Below are 20,083 nucleotides of genomic sequence, written 5' to 3' on the forward strand. Positions count from 1 at the left end.
AAAAAAAAAAAAAAAAACCAAAAAAAGCAAAACAACTATCAGTGGCATCAGTAATTTTCATTTTCTGAACCATCTAAATAAAATACTGGTGAAACCTTAGGTTCCATCCTGGGACAAAATTTCTTTCCATCTGTAAACCTGTGAAATCTACACTACAATCATCTATTTCCAAAGCGCAATGGTGGAACAGGCACTAGGTAGACATTTCCATTACAAATGGGAGAAATTGGAGGAAAGCAAGTTCAAAATCCAGCATAACCTATTACATTAACTCTCAAGTCTTAAAAATAATCCTCTGTCCTCTGAGAATATCTGGGAATGGCCACACCCTCCGGACTCTGCACGTTGGCCATGTCCTCTGGATCTGGAGTGGTAGTCCCTCAGCCCTGGGCTCTAGCTCCACTTTCCAGGCCCTCTGGGATGGCAACTCTGCTCCTTTGGCTTTAGGCAGCCCCACTCCCCATCTGAGTGGCAACCCCACCCCTTGACCCTGGCAGACCCCATTCTTCTGCCGCTTGGGCATGGCAGCTGCACTCCCTCAGCTCTGGGCAGCACTCCTATCCCCCTGATACACCTTAACGACATCCATATACTCTGGAACCAATTAGGCAAAGACATGACTCTTTGAAATGTAGGAGGCTATGGCCCCACCCTTTGAGATCCGATTCAGGAAACTGTGGCCCTACTCTTTGAAACCAAGAAGACCCTGTTCCCACAGAGCAGCTCCAGGTATGGTATTTGTCTTTTCTTGGAGAACAACAGATGTAGCTCCTTTGGCCTGTTTCCTGTCTAAGAGGTTGACAGAATTCTTTCCTTTTACTATTTCTCTGTCCCTTCTGTCTAAGCTGATGGGTTTTCTGCCGTGGTAGTTGATTAGATCCACTAGTCACCAGTTAATCTCTTTAACAAAAGACTAAAGATGTAGCCATGTCCTTTGTGGACATTCTAGGAATTGTGGCCTTAGTTTGTACCATGGAATTTTCCAAATCTTTACATTTTGTTTTAATTTTGTATAGTTCATTTTTAAGTCTACCTCATTCCTCTCTCATTTTACTATAAAAAGCAAGGACAGACCACACAGCCCTTTACAATCTTTATTGGAAATGTCGTCAGCCAGATATCCAAGTTTACCACTTAACAAGTTTGAATAAAATTCAACATTTGAACATAATTCAGACAGGTTCTTTGCCACTGCATAAAAAGTATTGCTCTTCCTCCATTGTGCAATCACATGTTCATTATTTTCTTTTAAAGCCTCATAAGAAGCACATTTAATGTCTGTATTTTTAGCAATATTCTATTGCTGGTGCCATATGTATTGTGTAAGACAATAGAAACTTTCTCTATAGCTCTCCTTATTTCCTCCAGCACCCTCACCAGAATTGTCTTTGTTGTTGTTGTTAGGTGGCATCGAGTTGCCTCTGACTCATAGTGACCCTATGCACAACAGAACAAAACACTGTCTGGTCCTGTGCCAGCCTCACTATCCTTGCTATACCTGAGCCCCTCATTGTACCCACTGTGTCAATCCATCTCACTGATGGTCTTCCCCTTTCTCGTCGACCCTCCACTTTACCAAGCATAATATCCTTCTCCAAGGAATGGTCCTTCCTGACAGCATGATGAAAGTAGGTGAGACTAAGTCTGGCCATTCTTGCTTCCAAGTAGCATTCTGGCTGCACTCCTTCCAGGACAGATTAGTTAGTTCTTTTAGCATTCCATGGTCCTCTCAGCATTCTTTGCCAACACTACAACTCAAAAGCATCAACTCTTCCTCAGTCTTCCTTATTCTCTGTCCAGCTCTCACATGCATAAGAGGAAACTGAAAATACCATGGCTTGGTTGTTAGCCACCCCTTAGTCTTCAAGGAGACACCTTTGCTCTTCAGCACCTGAAAGAGGTCTTTTGCATCAGACTTGCCCAATGCTATACACCGTCTGATGTTTTCACTGCTGCTTCCATTGGTGTTGACCATAGAATCAAGCAACATGAACTCCTTGACAACTTCAATCTTTTCTCCATTTATTGTGATGCTGCTTATTGGTCTAGTTGTGAGCATTTTTGTTTTCTTTATATTGAGGTGTAATCCATATTGCAGACTGTGGTCATTAATCTTCACCAGAAAGTGCTTCAAGTCATCCTCACTTTCAGGGAGCAAAGTTGTGTCATCTGCATATCATAGGTTGTTAACAAGTCTGCCTCCAATCCTGATGCCACATTCTCCTTCATATAGTCTAGTTTCTCAGATTATTTGCTCAGCATACAGTTTGAACATATATGGTAAAAGGATACAACCTTGACACACTCCCTTCCTGATTTTAAACCATGCAGTATCCCCTTGTTCTGTTCAAACAACAGCCTCCTGGTCTATGTACAGATTCCTCATGAGTACAATTAAGCATTCTGGAATTCCCATTCTTCTCAATGTTATCCATAATTTGTTATGATCTACACAATTGAATGGTTTTGAATAGTCAGTAAAACTCAAGAAAACATCTTTTTGGTATTCTTTGTCTTCGGCCAGGATCCATCTGACATCAGTAATGATATCCTTCATTCCATGTCCTCTTCTGAATCCAGCTTGAGTTTCTGGAAGTTCTCTGTCAATATATTGCTGCAATCATTTTTGAATTATCTTCAGTAAGATTTTACTTGCATGTTATATCAATGATATCGTTAGATAATTTCCATATTCTGTGGGATCACCTTTCTTTGGAATGGGTATAAATACGGATCTCTTCCAGTCAGTTAGGCAGGTAGCTGTCTCCCAAATCTCTTGGCATAGCTGAGTGAGTGCCTCCAGCATGGTATCTGTCTGTTGAACATCTCAATTTGTATTCCATCAATTCCTGGAACCTTTTCTTCATCAATTCCTCCAGTGCAGCCTCAACTTCTTTCTTCAATACTGTTAGTTCTTGTTCATATGCCACCTCCTGAAATGGATGAACATCACCAATTCTTTTTGGTACAGTGACTCTGTGTATTCCCTCCATCTTCTTTTGACATATACTAAATCAATTATTATATTGCCCATAGAATCTTTCAATATCACAATTTGAGGCTTATTTTTTCCCCCCCAGTTCTTTCAGCTTGAGAAATGCCAAGCATATTCTTCCCTTTTGGTTTTCTAACTCCAGGTCTTTGCACATTTCACTGTAATAACTGACTGTCTTCTCTCACTGCTCTTTGAAATCTTCTTCTGTTCAACTCTTTTATCTTGTCATTTTTACCATTTGCTTTAGCTACTCTCCATTCAAGGGCAAGTTTTAGAGTCTCTTCCAACATGCATTTTGGTCTTTTCTTCCTTTTCTGACTTTTTAATGACATTTTTCTTTCTTCATGGATGATGTTCTTGATGTCATCCCACAATTACTCTGTTTTTTGGTCACTGGTGTTCAATGCATCAAATTTATTCTTTAGATGGTCTTTAAATTCAGGAGGGATATAATCAAGGTCATATTTTGGCTCTCATGGACTTCTTTTCATTGTCTTCAGTGTGAACTGGAACTTGCATACGAGCAGTTGATGATCTGTTCCACAATCACATCCTGGCCTTGTTTTGGTTGAAGATAATGAGCTTCACCATCACCTCTTTCCACAGATGTAGTCAATCTGATTCCTGTGTACTCCATCTGGTGAATTCCACATGTATAGCCACCATTTGTATTGTTGAAAAAAGGTATTTGCAATGAATAAGTCGTTGGTCTTGCAAAATTCTATCATGTGAACTCCAGCATTATTTCTGTCACCAAGGTCAAATTTTTCAACTACCAGTGATTCTTCTTTGTTTCCAATTTTACATTCCAGTCACCAGTGATAATTAACACATCTTGATTGCATGTTTGGTACATTTTAGACTGCAGAAGTTGATAAAAATCTTCAATTTCCTCATCTTTGCCATTGGTGGTTGGTGTGTAAATCTGAATAATAATAGAATTAACTGGTTTTCCTTGTAGGCATATGGATATTATTCTACCACTGACAGCGTTGTTCTTCAGAACAGATCTCGAAACATCCTTTGTGATGATGAATGCCACACCATTCCTCTTCAAATTGTCATTTCTGGCATAGTAGATCATATTGTTTTCTGATTCAAAATGGCTAAAACCAGTCCATTTCAGATCACTGATGCCTAAGATATTGACCTGCGTACATTGCATTTCATTTTTGACAACTTCCAATTGTCCTAGATTCATACTTCATACATTCCATGTTCTGATTATTAATGGATATTTGCAGCTGTTTTTTCTCATTTTGAGTCATGCCACATCAGCAAATGGAGATCCTTAAAGCTTTACTCTATCCACTTCATTAAGGTCAGCTCTACTCTGAGGAGCCAGCTCTTCCCCTGTCATATCTTGAGTGCCCTCTGACCTGAGGGGCTCATCTTCTGGCACTATATTGGACAATGATACAGGGATATTCATAAAGTTTTCCAGCAATATATCAGACAGTATTTCACTGCTATTCATAAGGTGTTCACTGGCCAATTGTTTGAGAAGTGGATGGCCCCTTCCTTCTTCCAAGTCTGCCTTAGTCTGAAAGCTCCCCTGAAATCGGTCCACCATGGATAAACTTGCTGGCATTAGTAACACCAGCGGCATAGCCTTCAGTTTCACACCAACATGCAAGCCACCACAGTAGGACAAACTGACAGACAAACAAGTTTGTCTCCCTTAGCTGTTCCAAACTGTTCTGGTCACTTCCTGGTCTCTCTCAGCTGTTCAAATCACTCCAGTCACTTTCTGGTCTCTCTCAGTGGTTCCAAACCACCACCTACCCCACTTCCTGGTCTGTTTCCTCCCTCAGCTGCTCTGAACTGCACTGCCACAGCCACTGCCCTGCTTCCTGGTCAGTGTGTCTCCTCCCTAAAGCTGCTCCAAATTGCACTACCATGGCCCCTGTCTGCCTTCCTGGTCAGTCTATTTCCTCCTTCAAAGTACCCTGAATTGTACCACATAGCCCCTGGCTGGCTTTCTGGTTGGTCTGTCTCCTCTCTCAAGCTGCTCCAAACCACACTGCCGTGGTCCCCAGCCAACTTCCTGGTCTGTCTGTCTCTTCCTTCAAGCTGCTCTGAAAATTTTCCCAGCCTCTACCCATTGCCCAATTCCAAAACTGCTTCCACATTTTACATACCTGTTAGAGTATCACCTCAGTCTTTTGGTACCAAATTCTTAGTTACCTACTGCTGCTATAACAGAAATACCACAATTTGATGGCTTTAACACACAGAAATTTATTTTCTTGCAATTTAGGAGGCTCCAAGTCTCAGCTGAGAGCACTGGTTGGAGAGGAAGGCTTGCTCTCTCTGGCTCTGCGAGAGGGTCCTTGCCTCCTCAGCTTCTGCTCCCTAGTTCTTTGGAGATCTCTATTTGTCCTGGCATCTATCTTACCCCACCCCTATTTGCTAGCTATTATTTAACCCATTTTTATATCTCAAAAGAGAATGATTCAAGATATACCCTACATTAACCTTGCTTCATTAGCATAACAAAGACAGCCCATTCCCTAATGAAATTATAACCACAGACATAACATTGAGGTTAGGATTTATAACACATATGTTTTCGGGACACAATTCAATCTATAACACTTAACTAAAAAAACCAAACTCACTGCTGTGGAGTCAGATCCAACTCATAGCGACCCGTCCTTGGGTTTCCGAGGTGGTATCACTATGGAAGTAGATTGCCCCATCTTCCTTCTGAGGAGTGGCTGGTAGGTTTGATCTGCCAGTCTTCTGGTTAGCAGTCAAATGCCTTAGGCACTACACCACCAGAGGTGCTCTATAACACTTCGTAATTTTTATTTATTTATTTACCAATTTTAATCATAGAATAATATGATATAGCTGTAAATTGCTTTAATGTAATATTTCTTAGATTACATGAATAGTAATAACAAAATTGTTCTGTAAAATCATTCTCCAATGAGTAACATTATTAGTAACTGAGTGGAAACGATTTTTTTTGTCTTTTTCCTTTAATTACTACTTCATTCTTAAAAGAGTCCTTGACAGATGTTCACAAATGCTAATTACCACAATACTATAGCTAAAGCACCAGAAAATTGGACACAGTTAGTGACGACAAAGACATGAGCAGTAATGAAAACAACAGTGCATGCTTGTAGCACACACAGATGAAAGCAAGTGATTCGCAGCATCACTGTACCTGGGTAATGACAGCTCTGAGCAGAGCGCATTGGAAGGTTCAAAAAGTCAATCAGCATCGAGTTTAAGCCTTGTAGATATACTGATGTGCATAAACTGGGCTTATGAAAAATGTTTTTGTTGTTGTAACTAAGTACTAAACCCACTGCCATGGAGTCAATTCCAACTCAGTGACCCTATAGGATGGAAAAGAACTGCTCCACAGGGTTTCCAACACTGTAAATCTTTATGGAAGCAGGACTACCTCATCTTTCTCCCACAGAGCAGCTGGTGGGTTCAAACCACTGACCTTTTGATTAACAGCGCAATGCTATTTTTAACCACAGCGCCACCAGAGCTCCTTATAACTAAGTACAGGGACACTTTCATAAAAAATAATAAACTCTGCTGAACTACTACACAACACTTTCGTAGACAGTCATTTGGTCAGACCCTCTCTGACACCGTCACCCCCGTACTCCCTTAGAGATGCCACTGCCACCTGCTGTTGAGTTGACTCTAATTCATGGAGACCCCGTGGGCGTCAGAGAAGAACTGTGCTCCAGGGGGTTTTCAACGGCTGATTTTTTGGGAGTAGATCACCAGGCCTTTCTTCCAAGGCTTCTCTGAGTGGACTCAAATCTCCAACCTTTTGGTTGCCAATTAAATACGTTAACAATTCATACCACCAGGAGTTCCTGACTGGCAGACAAGAGGAGCAGAATAAATGCTTCCTTTCCAGAAGAAGTTCTTTTTAACTACTTATTATGCATGTGCAAATCATAGGTTTCAAATGAACTCTTTGTAATCTCTGTATCCTTTTGAACATGCCACCTTAAGATACTATTTTACAGAGTTACCATCCATGATGTAAAGTATTAAAAAAGTAAAATAAAATTACCCACTGTTGCTGGAGTGATTCTGACTCATAGTGACCCTGTAGGACAGATTAGCGTTGCCCCACAGGGTTTCTAAGGCTGTAATCTTTACAGAAGCAGAGGGCCATATCTTTCTCTCACAGAGCAGCTGATGCGTTCAAACTGCCAAACTTTGCATTAGCAGCTGAGCACTTACCATGGTGCCACCAGGGCTCTTTGATATAACGTGTGTGTTGTTGTTGTTGTTATGTGCCAGCGAGTCAGACCTGACTCATAGCCACCCCGCCTTGGGTTTCTGAGGCAGTATCACTACGGAAGTAGGATTGCCCAACCTTCCTTCTGAGGAGTGGCTGGTGGGTTTGAACCGCCAGCCTTCTGGTTAGCAGTCAAGTGCCTTAGCCACTATGCTACCAGAGCTCCCACCTATTATGTGTAGTAACTAATATTTTTTCCTCTTACAAGTTTCAAAGAATATCCTTGAAACATTAATATTGAAGAGAAAATTTAGACCCACACTTTACATAATTTCTAAATGTCTTTTAAAAAGTAATCTTTTGAAAATGCTTATGATTTCTTAGCCAGAGTGAAGAAGATGAGTCATTTATTTATTTATTTATTTAGTTTTAAAGAAAAATTAGAGCAGCAATTTGCAAATGACTGGGTCTGCAAGGATATGGAAAATTTGACAAAAGTAGGTTTGATAGGATCTTGTGCATGACTCAGCAGAGAACAGCCAGCCAGGCACACCACCTGGCTAATAGGTATGAAAGAGCATGGCTCCTCCAGCCATGAAGTCAATTCAGACTTGGTAAGAAAATGACACAGAAGGAAGATTGGGCAATCTACTTTGGTAGGGATACCACCTCAGAAACCCAACGAGGGGTGGCTATGAGTCCAATGGATTCGATATCAGTGAGTTTGGTTTTTTAAGTAAATGACACAGGGAGTGGTCTGTATTAGCTACAGATTCACATCCAAGTGCCACTTCAGGTGTTGATCATAATCTTTAAGTGGTTAGGGCACTGGGTAACAGAAGGATTGTGCGTTACCATGGTTTCCCTGGGATCAGCCAAGTCCAGTCCTGCCTTCCTTGCAGAAAAGTCTGGAAGGCAGGGTGTGTTTCTCAGAGGGCCACCATCTGCGGACTATCCAGATCCTCACTCTTCTTTCTATAAACTGGACTCTTCTGCTGGAATGACTCTCCAGCGCAGATGCTACAGAGAGATTGCTTTTATTGCTCTTGACCCAGCTTTTAACTATATTTTAAAGTGTGTTTTAAATTTTCATTTGCTTCCATTGGGTAACCCATAAACTAGTCTACATCTTCATCAATGGCAATAAATCAACATGAAGTAGTTTCACCGAAGCTTTATCTGACCTGATGTAATATGCCAGGAACTTGTTTCGCCATGTAGACTGCCACAGGAATTTGACCTGATTAGCGTTTCAAAGGCATCATTACAGCAGACACGAAAATGTGTGTGATCATCAAGAGCTCCAAAGAGCTCAACCCAGTCATTTACCTTGCAACGCATCTGCTCTGCGTGTAGTTCTTCGTGGTGATCTGGTAAAGGCTGGGAAAGCTTCTTTTTGAAAGTTCTTAGTTTCTCCAGAGAATCCGCTATTCCTTTTTCACATTTTTCCCAATCCTACAATTGGAGGAGAAAGGAATTTCATATTTTTTTTTGGTGGGAATTTGGAAGAAAAAACAACCAACTAACAAATAACTGGTCCAAAACCCAGAGAAAGAGTTAAAGTTGCTCTGATGAATAGTGTCGGGGTGTGATTCACACCCATCACCATTGTTGAGGAGCATGGTGTGGTGGCCAGAGGAGCTGAGTTGAAAATGGACTCTGTTCCTTACAAGCTGTGTGGTGTCTAACAGATTATGCTCTAAGTTGCAGTTTCCCCTGAATGAAAACGAAGAGAATACAAAGTCTCTATAATTCTTGGAGAACTAAAGGAGATAATGATATCAGGGCACCAAATGCAATGCCAGAATATTATAGATATTATACCCACTGCCATCAGGATGATTCCAACTCACAGCCACCCTACAGGACAGATTAGAACTGTCCCATAGCATTTTCAAGGCTGTAAATCTTTACAGAAGCAGGCTGCCTTATCTTTTTCCTGCAGAGTAGCTGGTGGGTTTGAACCACTGATCTTCTGGTTAGCAGCCAAATGCCTTAAACACAGAGCCCCCAGAGTTCCTTTTATAGATATAGATAGTGGAAAAATGTTATCTCAATTTGATTCAATCACCAGAGTTGAGAGTACAGTCATGGTACTTTGCCTCTTTCCTAACCCTACCTATAACTGTACCACTATCAGTACTATCTCAAATCCATAGTCAGGGATAAAAAAAGAGGATATGGAATTTCTTTCAGGATGAAAATAAGTATGCAGGATCGACTCGACAGCAGGGAGTTTAATAGAAATGAGATAGACTATAAAAATAATACAACCTTGACTCTCATTAAAAAACAAAACAAAACACTGTAGTCCAGTCAGTTCTGACTCATAGTGACTCCTCCTTGGGTTTCTGAGGCAGCATCACTACAGTAGTAGATTGCCCAACCTTCCTTCTGAGGAGTGGCTGGTGGGTTTGAACCACCAGCCTTCTGGTTAGCAGTCAAATGCCTTAGGCACTATGCCACCAGAGCTCTCAAAATATAAATAGTATGAGCTAGATTATTTGATTTGTCACAGAAGTAGAAACACACAATTACAAAAGACATGACATTTGACTGGTGGCTTGCTTATTTTGTAATACCATCAGGAAAGACCAGTCCCAAGAAAAGGACATCATGTTTGACAGAGCATTAACTAAAGAGAGGGAAACTCTCAATGGGGCACATTGGCTCAACAGCCACAACAATTGTACTCAACAATCATGAAGATGTCCTGGGACCAGGCAACGTTTCTTTTTGATATACATAAGGCCACCATGAGTTGTAGCTAACTTGATGGTAACTAACAACAACAATAACTTGACAGTCGTGAACACATTAAAAAAATAAAAAAAAGGTTAAATGTATGGTCCATTAAAAAACCACGCAACTAATAAGTGGAAAGAGAGAGAACACACAATGTAAGAGATGTCATTGTTGTTGTTATTAGGTGCCATCAAGTTGATTCCAACTCATAGAGATCCTAAGTACAACAGAATGAAACACTGCCCAGTCCTGTACCAGCCTCACAAATCCTTGCTATACCTGAGCCCATCGTTGCAGCCACTCTGTCAATCCATCTCATTGAGGGCATGCCCTCTTTCGTTGACCCTCCACTTTACCAAGCATGATATCCTTCTCCAGGGTACGGTCCCTTCTGACAACATGACCAAAGCAGGTTAGATGAAGTCTGGCCATTCTGGCTTCCAATGGAAGAGACAGATATCTACTATCCCATGTAGTGATAAGTACTCTGAAGAACAATATAGCAGGGTTAGTGGTTGAGAGGGGGGTTCTGGTGGCATAGTGCCTAAGGCATTTGACTGCTAACCAGAAGGCTGGTGGTTCAAACCCACAAGCCACTCCTCGGAAGGAAGATTGGGCAATCTACTTCCATAGAGATAGTGCTTTGGAAACCCAAGAAGGGGTTGCTATGAGTCAGGACTGACTCAACGGCAGTGAGTTCGGTTTTTTTTAGAGTGGTTGGGAATGGCTGTGCTGAGGGATATTATGTCGAATGCAACAGCTCTCTCTGTACCAATGAAATAAAATGGCTACAATACATTGTGTGGTATATTCTGGAAGGTCCCACACCAAACTGGTAGCAATAGCTCTGAGGAAGAGTAGGGTTTGAGTGGTACAGGGGGAATTTCATTTTTCACTCTACATACTTCAATTATCATCTGAATTTTTAAAATCAGAACACATGCATTCCTTCTGTAATTAAAAGAAAAAGGAAAAAAGCTAAGGAAACTCTAATGGAGACCTGATTTGTGACAGCACCCTCTCTACAAATTAACTCACCTCTACTTTCTTGGTTCCAATTGAAATCAAACTCAGTAAAACAAATCTCCTTCATTTTGTCCAATAACCCCCATTCCTGTCCTCCACCTCACTAATGGCCCTCCTTGCCAGTGACCACTTTCAAAACCCTAATTACTGAGCTCCAATGAAAGACAATCAGAATCATTTTCACCAGTTGTTTTGCTGTTGAATTATGTTGCATTTTCCTTCACCACATCTCTGTCATCATCACCAGTCTTTCCTTGTCCAGACTCTTTCTATCTACTCTCCTTACTCTTTATTTTTTAGGACCCCAAACTATAGGTGTAATTACTATTGTTTTCTGGAAAAAGTGTTGACTGAAGTACCTCCCTACTCAAAATCTCTTGTTTTCTACTAAACTGGGAGTTTACCCCAAGATCCTCATTTCTCTTTAAAATTTCTTCAGGAAACCTGCTAGGGTACATAACTAGCTTCCCCCTTCCCACTTGCCAAGAGAAAAATCCTTGGTCATCTTGGGTAGATTGGTTCTGAGTCTCATATAAAGACATCTCTATTTATAAGCATTACACATGCTAAGTGTAATGAGGGTAGACACAAACTCCTCTTTCTGCTTAAATTTAACAAGTTTAACAACATTTTCAATTAAATCATCAAATACTCTGAAATCTATCAACATTCTGTCAATACATATTCATTGATCTAAAAGAGATGGGGGTCCACTTCTAATTTTTCATAACAAAATTAAAGAGACGTGAGCAAAGCAGTTGAACATGCAGAACATAGAATTATATTGACTGTATTTTTGGCACATTTACTCAGACATTAAATTAAGAGTTTAAAATAGATAAGTATAATTGCTGTGGTTGAAAGACACACAAAAATGATGCTGTATAAACATTAAACTTTAGCTTCATAAATTTTAGGCAAACAGGATCTAGTTTATGATCTCAAATAAAATACACTTTAACAAGGAAAGAATAGGAATCTACTTTTCCAAAGATGACTTAGATTCTGAAGCGATAGCCAGTCTTTTCACTGCGTGAATTATAAGACAATAACTTCATGTCATGGATGGTAAACATCTATCAAAGTAGACGTTTTACACACCAACACACAGACTGACCTGAACAGCAAATGCAATGACTCAGCCATTATACCCTATTAAGTTTTGGGAATATGTCCAAAAATAATATTACGATAAAGAAAAGTATATGATTAACATGTTCTCTACAGAATGAATTACAATGTATTTGTTTCCTGAAAGCAAAAAAGAAAGAAAAAAAAATCAGTGGTATTGTATTACTGATAAATTGTGCTATGTGCAAACAAAAGTTATTTACAGATGTTAAGTGATATTTTTGATTGTTTCCTACATATAATATAATATATTATTAAATAGAATCCAACAGAATAAACTCAATTGGTATGCCTACCTTAAGCCTTCAAAAAAGTAGACTGTGTACCATTTTAAGTTTAGCGATAACTTTTGATTCAAAATAGTGACAAGCTAATTTTAAATTCCTTAGGTAATCTCATTAAAGTGTTGCTAATTATCAATGTATATAAAACTTTAGTATGTAGCTTTGTTTACTTTAAAAAATGATAAGAATAATGTCAACAAAAATAATTACTGCCATTTACTGAGGGCTCAATGTATGCCAAGTACTGGGCCACGTGAATTTACCTTCATTATTTCATTAACTTACTTATGACACAAGAAATAAATGTAATTATACCCATTCTACAGGTGAGGAAACAGGGTTAGACAGATTGAGTAACATAGTTACTTCATTTACTGTTTGTTCCTTAGCTGTTACTTGGGTTTATCTGAATTTGGAGCTCACCCTCTTCATTAACTACTTATTTATATTTATAATCATGTGTGAAATTGGAGAGCGAGAGAGAAAAGCACTGGTGAGGTCTGGGTAAACCTACATTTCCCTAAATTTATTGAGTGATCAGTATGTAATCTGTTTCCAACTAAAGGCTTAATACATCTATTGGGAAATTTTATCTCATAGCAACTTGCTTGGGTATCTATGATCAAATCAGGAGTATCTTCTTAGAAAAGTCTCCCCTACTATAAAATGAGAGATCTCAATCATGAAAACCATGTTAGGGACTTTGATTAGGGGATGGACTCTACAATGAATTCCTTTATGAATATATAAAGTCATCATCCAGCTCCAGGCTTAGCACGGACCATTCACCAGAATTCATAGATTAGATGGTCTCATTAGACTTGCTACTACTTTTAAGGAGACTTTCTGGAAGACAAAAAATGCTGAGAAGTGAGAAACTCTTCTGGTTTATGCATGATAGAACAAAGTCTTAAGACACGGAGGACTAAAGTACATACTTACTGACCTTTTGCATTATTTGAATCCCTGTTTGACTGACACTGGGAGGAACAGTGTAAGTAACAAAAGAGCCTTATAAAGCACCATCCAGCACTCAGGACAAGATGCTGCCTTTCATGCACACGAGGAAAGAGCTGGACTTACTTCCAACAAGAAGGCCAGCTGTTTCTTCTGTTCTTCCAGGCGCATGCTGGCAGACGTCCATTTCTCCTGGATTTCCGTGAGCTCAGCCTGCAAGGCAGCCTCGGCCCCACTGTCTGCTGAGAGCAGGAGCTGCTTTCCGGCCTCCACGGTCAGGATGTAGCTTCCTTGTTGTCTCAGGAACACTTTTTCTTTGAACTGCAAGAACCAGAATTCTACATCTCTTCTTCAGCATTTCCCTGTTATAAGTGTTTTTAAACCACCCTAAATTTTAGCATAAGGAGCCCTGGTGGTGCAGTGGTTAAGTACTCAGCTGATAAGCAAAAATTTGGCGGTTTGAACCCACCCAGTGCCCCGCAGGAGAAGACCTGCAGATCTGTTCTGGTAAAGATTAAAGCCTAGAAAACCCCATAGGGCAGTCCTACTCTGTTACATGGAATTGGTAGGAGTTGGGATAGATTTGATGGCACTCAACAACCACAGAAAATTTTAGCCTACTGGGTGTGCCCTTTTCCATCCAACAAGCATTTACCAAGCAGGTACGTTGGTACATGAATGAGAACACACCGGGAGAGGCTTAGTTTCTTCCCACAAGTTAAATGTCATGACAATGCAATATAATAACGGCTTTATTAGATTTATACACAGGGAAAGACTGAATCCCTAGCCTAGCATGGGGTGGACAGAGAGGCAGAGAAGGTTTTCTCAAGGTGGTAAGGGAGGGGCGAATCTTGAAAGACAAGATCACAACCAGATTAAGAAGGACCTAGTGTGATGAGTTAGATCGAGCCCTGATGGTGCAGTGATTAAGCACTCAGCTGTTAACCAAAAGGTCAGGGGTTCAAATCTACCAGCCACCCCATAGGAGAAAGATGTGGCAGTTTGCTTCTGTAAAGATTCCAGCCTTAGAAACCCTATGGGGCAGTGATACCCTGACCTGTGGGGTCACTGAGAGTTGGAATCAGCTCAACAGCTATGGGTTGGGTTTGGTTTAGTGTGATGAGGGCCGGCAGTGGGAGAGAGGGACACCTTCTGCAAAGAGAGGTGAACATGGACAGATTCGCTTTGCAAGAGAAATAATGATCAGTCAAGAAACTAGATGTGGTTTTCAATGGCTGGCATATAGGATGTACAAAAGAGCATGGTAGTAGGTGAGGCAAGATGACACTTAGCATGAGAATTTGTTTTTTATAATAAAACTGATTGAGATTCATAACAGAATACAGAGCAGGAAAGTGATGTTTGGATTTAAGTTTTAATAAAAGAACTCGGAAATAGGGTAGAAAATGGAATGGAGGAAGAGCACACATTGGATATAATAAGCCAGGTTAGGAACTTATTCTCTAGACAAGAAATCATGAGGATCTAACCTAATATAGTGACTGTGGGGATGAAGACTTGGGGCAGAACAGATGTGGGGAGTGAGAGGGAAGGAAGAGTACAGCTTTAGAATGATTTGGGGCTCCTGGAATGACAGACCAGGTGGTTGGTGATGACGTTCCCCTGGATTGGGATATAATGAACAGAACCTGAATGGGAATTGCTGATATAAAGAAAACAGGTTCGTTTGGACCCACAGCATATACTGTGTCTGCAATGCACACGAAAATAAATCTAAAAGGCAGTCGGGTACATGGGTTAAAAGTTCAGGAGATGGAGGTGCCCAGAAGACATCAGTTGGACCTTTCTCTGCTGGTGGGGTTCAGGGAGCCATGTCTATGGGTGAAGTCTCCCAAAGAACTGGGGAAGAATAGAAGAAGAGTGATATTTACACGAAAAGGAGGCCATGAAGTATACTGCAAAGGATTGATTAGAGTGCTAGGAGGTGCCTGTCTGTGATGTTGGAGTCCAAATTCCCAGGCTGCTAAAAATAAGAGACTAGCTTGGAATGGTCACAGTGCTCAAACAGGACTGAGCCTTTATCTTTTCTGGAATATGCATGTAAATTACACGTTAAAATTGTTTTTGAATAAAAAAAATATATCATCAATGTTACATTTTCCTTCCCCTGTCTTTGCCTTTCCATTCAACCAGGGCTTCAGTGAGCTGCTGGGTGCCCTTGGTATATGAAGTGGAGGGAGTCTTGGTGAGAGGCTGGACTTAATCTAATTTCAGCATTAACAGCGGGCTTTGTACTACAATCATTCTGTGTATTTCTGCTGACATTTGAGGACTCTATTCTGATTCTGATGCCACTCCAGAATCCTTTTAAAGAGCTGAGGTCTGAGTCAAGTGCAGTGGAAACACAGAAGAGTTCATGAACAGTGTGTTTTGCACCTTACCTGCACTTCATCAAAGAGGGTCCTTGCTTGTTGCAGTGGTATAGGGACACTTCCGAGCCCACTCATGGGCAGATAGGACACTTCAACCAGCCACTTGCGAAGCTTCTCTGCCATCTCCCGATAGCGCTGCCACTGGCGAATCTGGCTATCAATGATTCCACGCCTCTGCTGGGCCCTGCGAATCACTCCCTGCCACTGATTACTGAGGAGAGTCAACTTCAGGTTGAACTCGTCCCTGTCAAAGAAGTAATGACGTGGTGAAAAACACTGCTTTTTGGATGCACTACAGGTTTCAAATATTCTGCTGTGATTAGTTAGCAGGTCTATTGCGAGTAATTTCTAAAATTAGTAACTTGGAAATAATTGCATTTGCAAATTATTAGTCATTTCATGTGTCAGCAGAGATTGAAGGTATAAATCAATTTTCAACTTATAGCAACCTCTGTGATAGAGTAGAACTGCCCCGTAGGGTTTTGTAGGCTGTATGGTGCAACAGTTAAGTGCTCAGCTGCTAATCAAAAGATTGGGGGTTCAAACGCATCCAGTGGTTCCATGGGAGAAGGGTGTGGCAGTCTGCTCCCATAAAGATTATAGCATAGAAAACCCAACAGGGCAGCTCTTCTCTGAAACCCGGGGTTGCTGTGAGTTGAAATTGACTCAACAGCACCCAACAACAGCGATCTTTATGGGAGCAGATTGCCAGGTCTTTCTCCTGTTGAGCTGCTGAGTGGGTCTGAACACCAACTATTCGATTAGCAGTCATGCACTTAACCATCGTACCACCAGGGCTCCTAGAAAGAAAGTTTCTCTATGAAAAGGTCAGTGTCATTCACTTTCTCCCTGAGGGCACAAGACAGGGAGAGTGGGGTATAGCGAGTGCCATGTGTTTGGCCCCAGATGCTGAGAATACCCACAGCAATGTGTGCTGAAGGTGACAGTGGCTGGTGCATGCCCCAGCAGGAAAAAAATGTGCTTCTGTATTGCCTTTGTCTTCATCTAGAATTATAAACCACTTTGGATGGATAAATCTTATTTTAGCTAGAATCATAAGCCACTAAAATAAAATTATATAATAATATTTTATCATTTTTTTTTAAACATCAGGTTTATTACAAGCAGTTATTCTTAGGCATGTAGGGAGACTCTTCTGATTCCATAAAAACAGAAACACACACACACACACAAACTAAACCAAAATGCCTTAAAATAGACTAGTTACAGTGAGACTTATGAAGGTTTATGAAGAGAAGGGAGAAGAATAGAAGATCATTCACTGGCTATTCTTCTTACGATTATTTTTTAAAAAATTGTGATTCAGGTGAAGGTTTACAGAGCAAATTGGTTTTCCACTCAACTAGTGATACCCACCAGCCACTCCTCGGAAGATAGGTTGGGCAATCTACTTCCATAGTGATAGTGCCTCAGAAACCCAAGGAGGGCTCATTATGAGTCAAGTCCGACTCAATGGCACATAACAACAACAAGTGATACACATTTTGTTTTGTGCTGTTGATTTAAATCCCCATAATGTAACTTTTCCCAATTCCACCATGTGTTTACTGTTTCCCTTTGTCCTTCTTTCCTTACCCTTCTTGCCTTCTGACCTTTTTCCTTAGGCAAATGATGCACTTTTGATCTCATGTGGTTGACTGTTTTAAGGAATGTATACCTCCCTGGTGTTACTGTTCACCTTATAGGCTTGTCTACCATTTGGCCTAATGGTAAACCATTGGGTTGAGTTCAGTTCCAGCCTTGAAGGGTGAATTATGTATTGAAAAACACTTGACAACAACAGGCTGTTGGTTAGTTTTGCTTCATGTCTTACTCCACAAGACTGAATCTCTGAGTATTCCCTTAAATAAGCAGACTTTAGCAAATTATCACCCTGATTAATCGAAATGTTCTATTTCAAGTCCACTTCCCTTTCTTTTAGAGAAACGAAAACTATCTAGTCATCATTCTCTGTATAAATGTTACCCATATATTTAGAGTGACTACACTTTACTTAGGATCTCTCTTTCAGGCTAAAGAATTCCAGGGCTTTTCATTTGTTCTTCTTATCTTTGCTTTCTAACTTAAAACATATATATATTGGTAGTTCTTTATTAAGTTTTTTATGACATTCAACTCATAGCCTTAGAATTGGCTAATAAGGGTTTGCCCAGCTTCAAACAGAATGTTCCTTTGTAGCTGATAATGCTATTCACACACCTTAATACTAACCTGCGATGCACGTGTTTTCTCTGTCACATGTTTTGCTTTGCTTCCTCAGAGGTGCCATTCTCTCCTCTTGACTATGGCTTCAAATCAGAATTGGGCTTATTCTTACACTCTTAGTCCTGTATTCTTAATACCCTCTTCTATTATGTAGGAGTACTATACCCTTTGATTCTGTAACCAAATTGTCATTTTTCCTAAAAATGTATTTAATGATTCAACCTAACCAAAAAGATGGGAGCTCTGGTAGCATAGTGCCTAAGGCACTTGACTGCTAACCAGAAGGCTGGCGGTTCAAATCCACCAGCCACTCCTTGGAAGGAAGACAGGGCAATCTATTTCTGTAGTGATACTGCCTCAGAAACCCAAGGAGGGGTCGCTATGAGTCAGGTATGACTCGATGGCACATAACAACAACAACCAAAAAGATGCATAGTCAATGTCAAAAATGCACCTATTAAAAATGAAAAGTACTGAATAAAACCTCAGTAAAATATTTCTTATGTGCTCTCATTTTGAACATAGATCTATGGCATAGATTAGATTTGAGGGTGACTGGTATTTTTGAATAGGTATCCTAATATCTACAATCATTTATTATAGAATCCAAATGTGATGAATTAGGTTTCTAGACTTTTCCTAAAAGTTACAAGCCTCTGTCAACCATACAAATATACAACTGCAGGCCTTGAGAAGGTTCAGTTACATGAAGCAACCAATCACCAGTTATTGTCGAGTTGATCTGATGCATGGCGACCCCATGTCTGTAGGAGTAGAACTGTGCTCCACAGGGTCTCCAATGACTGCTTTTTTGGAAGTAGATCACCAGGTTTCTCTTCTGAACCATCCCTGGGTGGACTCAATCAGCCAACCTTTTGGTTAATTCTCTCCCTACCCAGCAAATATCCAAGATCTCTTCTGAACACCTGTTCTCCCTTTGTACAACCAAGCTGTCCTGAGCTATCTGCCAGCACAAAGAACAACTTAAAAAACATTGCACCATTCTCAGTTCTAAACTTAAAACTCTAAAACAAAAACTTCTAAATTAGCTTTTAGAACACAGTAAGTTTTTAATTCCGGGTCTTCTTACTGCCAACTTTTTCTACTCTGAAATTTTTTTTTTTAACTTGTAATTTTAAAATTATTTATCCTCAGAGCCAACCCTGCCACTTTCATCTATTTACCATTTAAAATTTAATAGATGCTGGCTTGCATGTGAATTTTAAATTTAATTTTGCTTAATAACTCAAACACTTACAATATTGTTATGGAGTTGGCTAAGGGAGAATAAAGCAAATGATAAAAGTTAATTGCATTTGAATTTATTTTATTTTGAAGGCCTTAAGTTCACAATAAAGCTCACAGAGAAATTTGGCTGACTTAGAATAGAATAAATATGGTATCACATTTTGTTGTTCCAACCTCATTCACGAGAGTCTTTCATGTGTTTCCAAAGATATATCCAGTTAAAACTGAACATGCTTCCAAAACATTAAAAACATTTCAATAAGAATCATGATTTAGTTTCTAATTTTTTGAAACTATGCTAATTTGAATCACAACTACTGGTCTTAAACATGGGAAAGATACACATATATCACTGCCATGGAATTGATTCCGACTCATAGTGACCCGCATTGGGTTTCTGAGGCTGTAAATCTTTATGGAAGTAGATTGCCCCATCTTCCTTCTGCAAAACTGCTGGTGGGTTTGAACCTGACTTGGTTAGCAGACAAATGTCTTCCTTACCCACTACACCACCAGAGCCCCTTAAATTGAATCTCTAGGTAGTGCAAAGGGTTAAGCACTCCACTGCTAACAAAAAGGGTAGAGGCCACCCCGAGGCACCTCAGAAGAAGGACCTGGGGATCTATGTTCTAAACTCGGCCACTGGAAACACCCCTGAGCACAGTTCTACACTGACACGCGGGGGTCACCATGGGTCAGAATCAACTCGCCAGCAACTGGTTTGAAACTCTAAATATCACCATGGAAAGGAGACCGGATATAGTATGCATCATTCCAAACCCATCCCAACCCAAGCCACTGACATGGAGCCCGTTCCAACTCATAGTTGTTGTTGTTGTTATGTGCC

The 20,083-nt window shown here is 40.3% G+C and overlaps 1 protein-coding gene across 1 annotated transcript in view; it reads right to left on the reverse strand.

The window, feature by feature from the left end:
• Positions 1 to 20,083, reverse strand: part of SYNE1 (spectrin repeat containing nuclear envelope protein 1) — a 578,063-nt gene that overhangs the window by 108,233 nt on the left and 449,747 nt on the right. Inside the window, exons 115-118 of the mRNA XM_007943230.2 lie at positions 18,861 to 18,952; positions 15,772 to 16,006; positions 13,493 to 13,687; positions 8,553 to 8,678 (exon numbers count right to left, since the gene is read on the reverse strand). Coding sequence (XP_007941421.2) covers positions 8,553 to 8,678; positions 13,493 to 13,687; positions 15,772 to 16,006; positions 18,861 to 18,952 — 648 coding nt within the window. The remainder of the gene's footprint in view (positions 1 to 8,552; positions 8,679 to 13,492; positions 13,688 to 15,771; positions 16,007 to 18,860; positions 18,953 to 20,083) is intronic.

This window comes from Orycteropus afer, unplaced genomic scaffold (assembly GCF_000298275.1).
Source record: "Orycteropus afer afer isolate SDZICR_OR568_19922 unplaced genomic scaffold, OryAfe1.0 scaffold00101, whole genome shotgun sequence".
In the NCBI taxonomy this organism is placed as follows: domain Eukaryota; kingdom Metazoa; phylum Chordata; class Mammalia; order Tubulidentata; family Orycteropodidae; genus Orycteropus; species Orycteropus afer.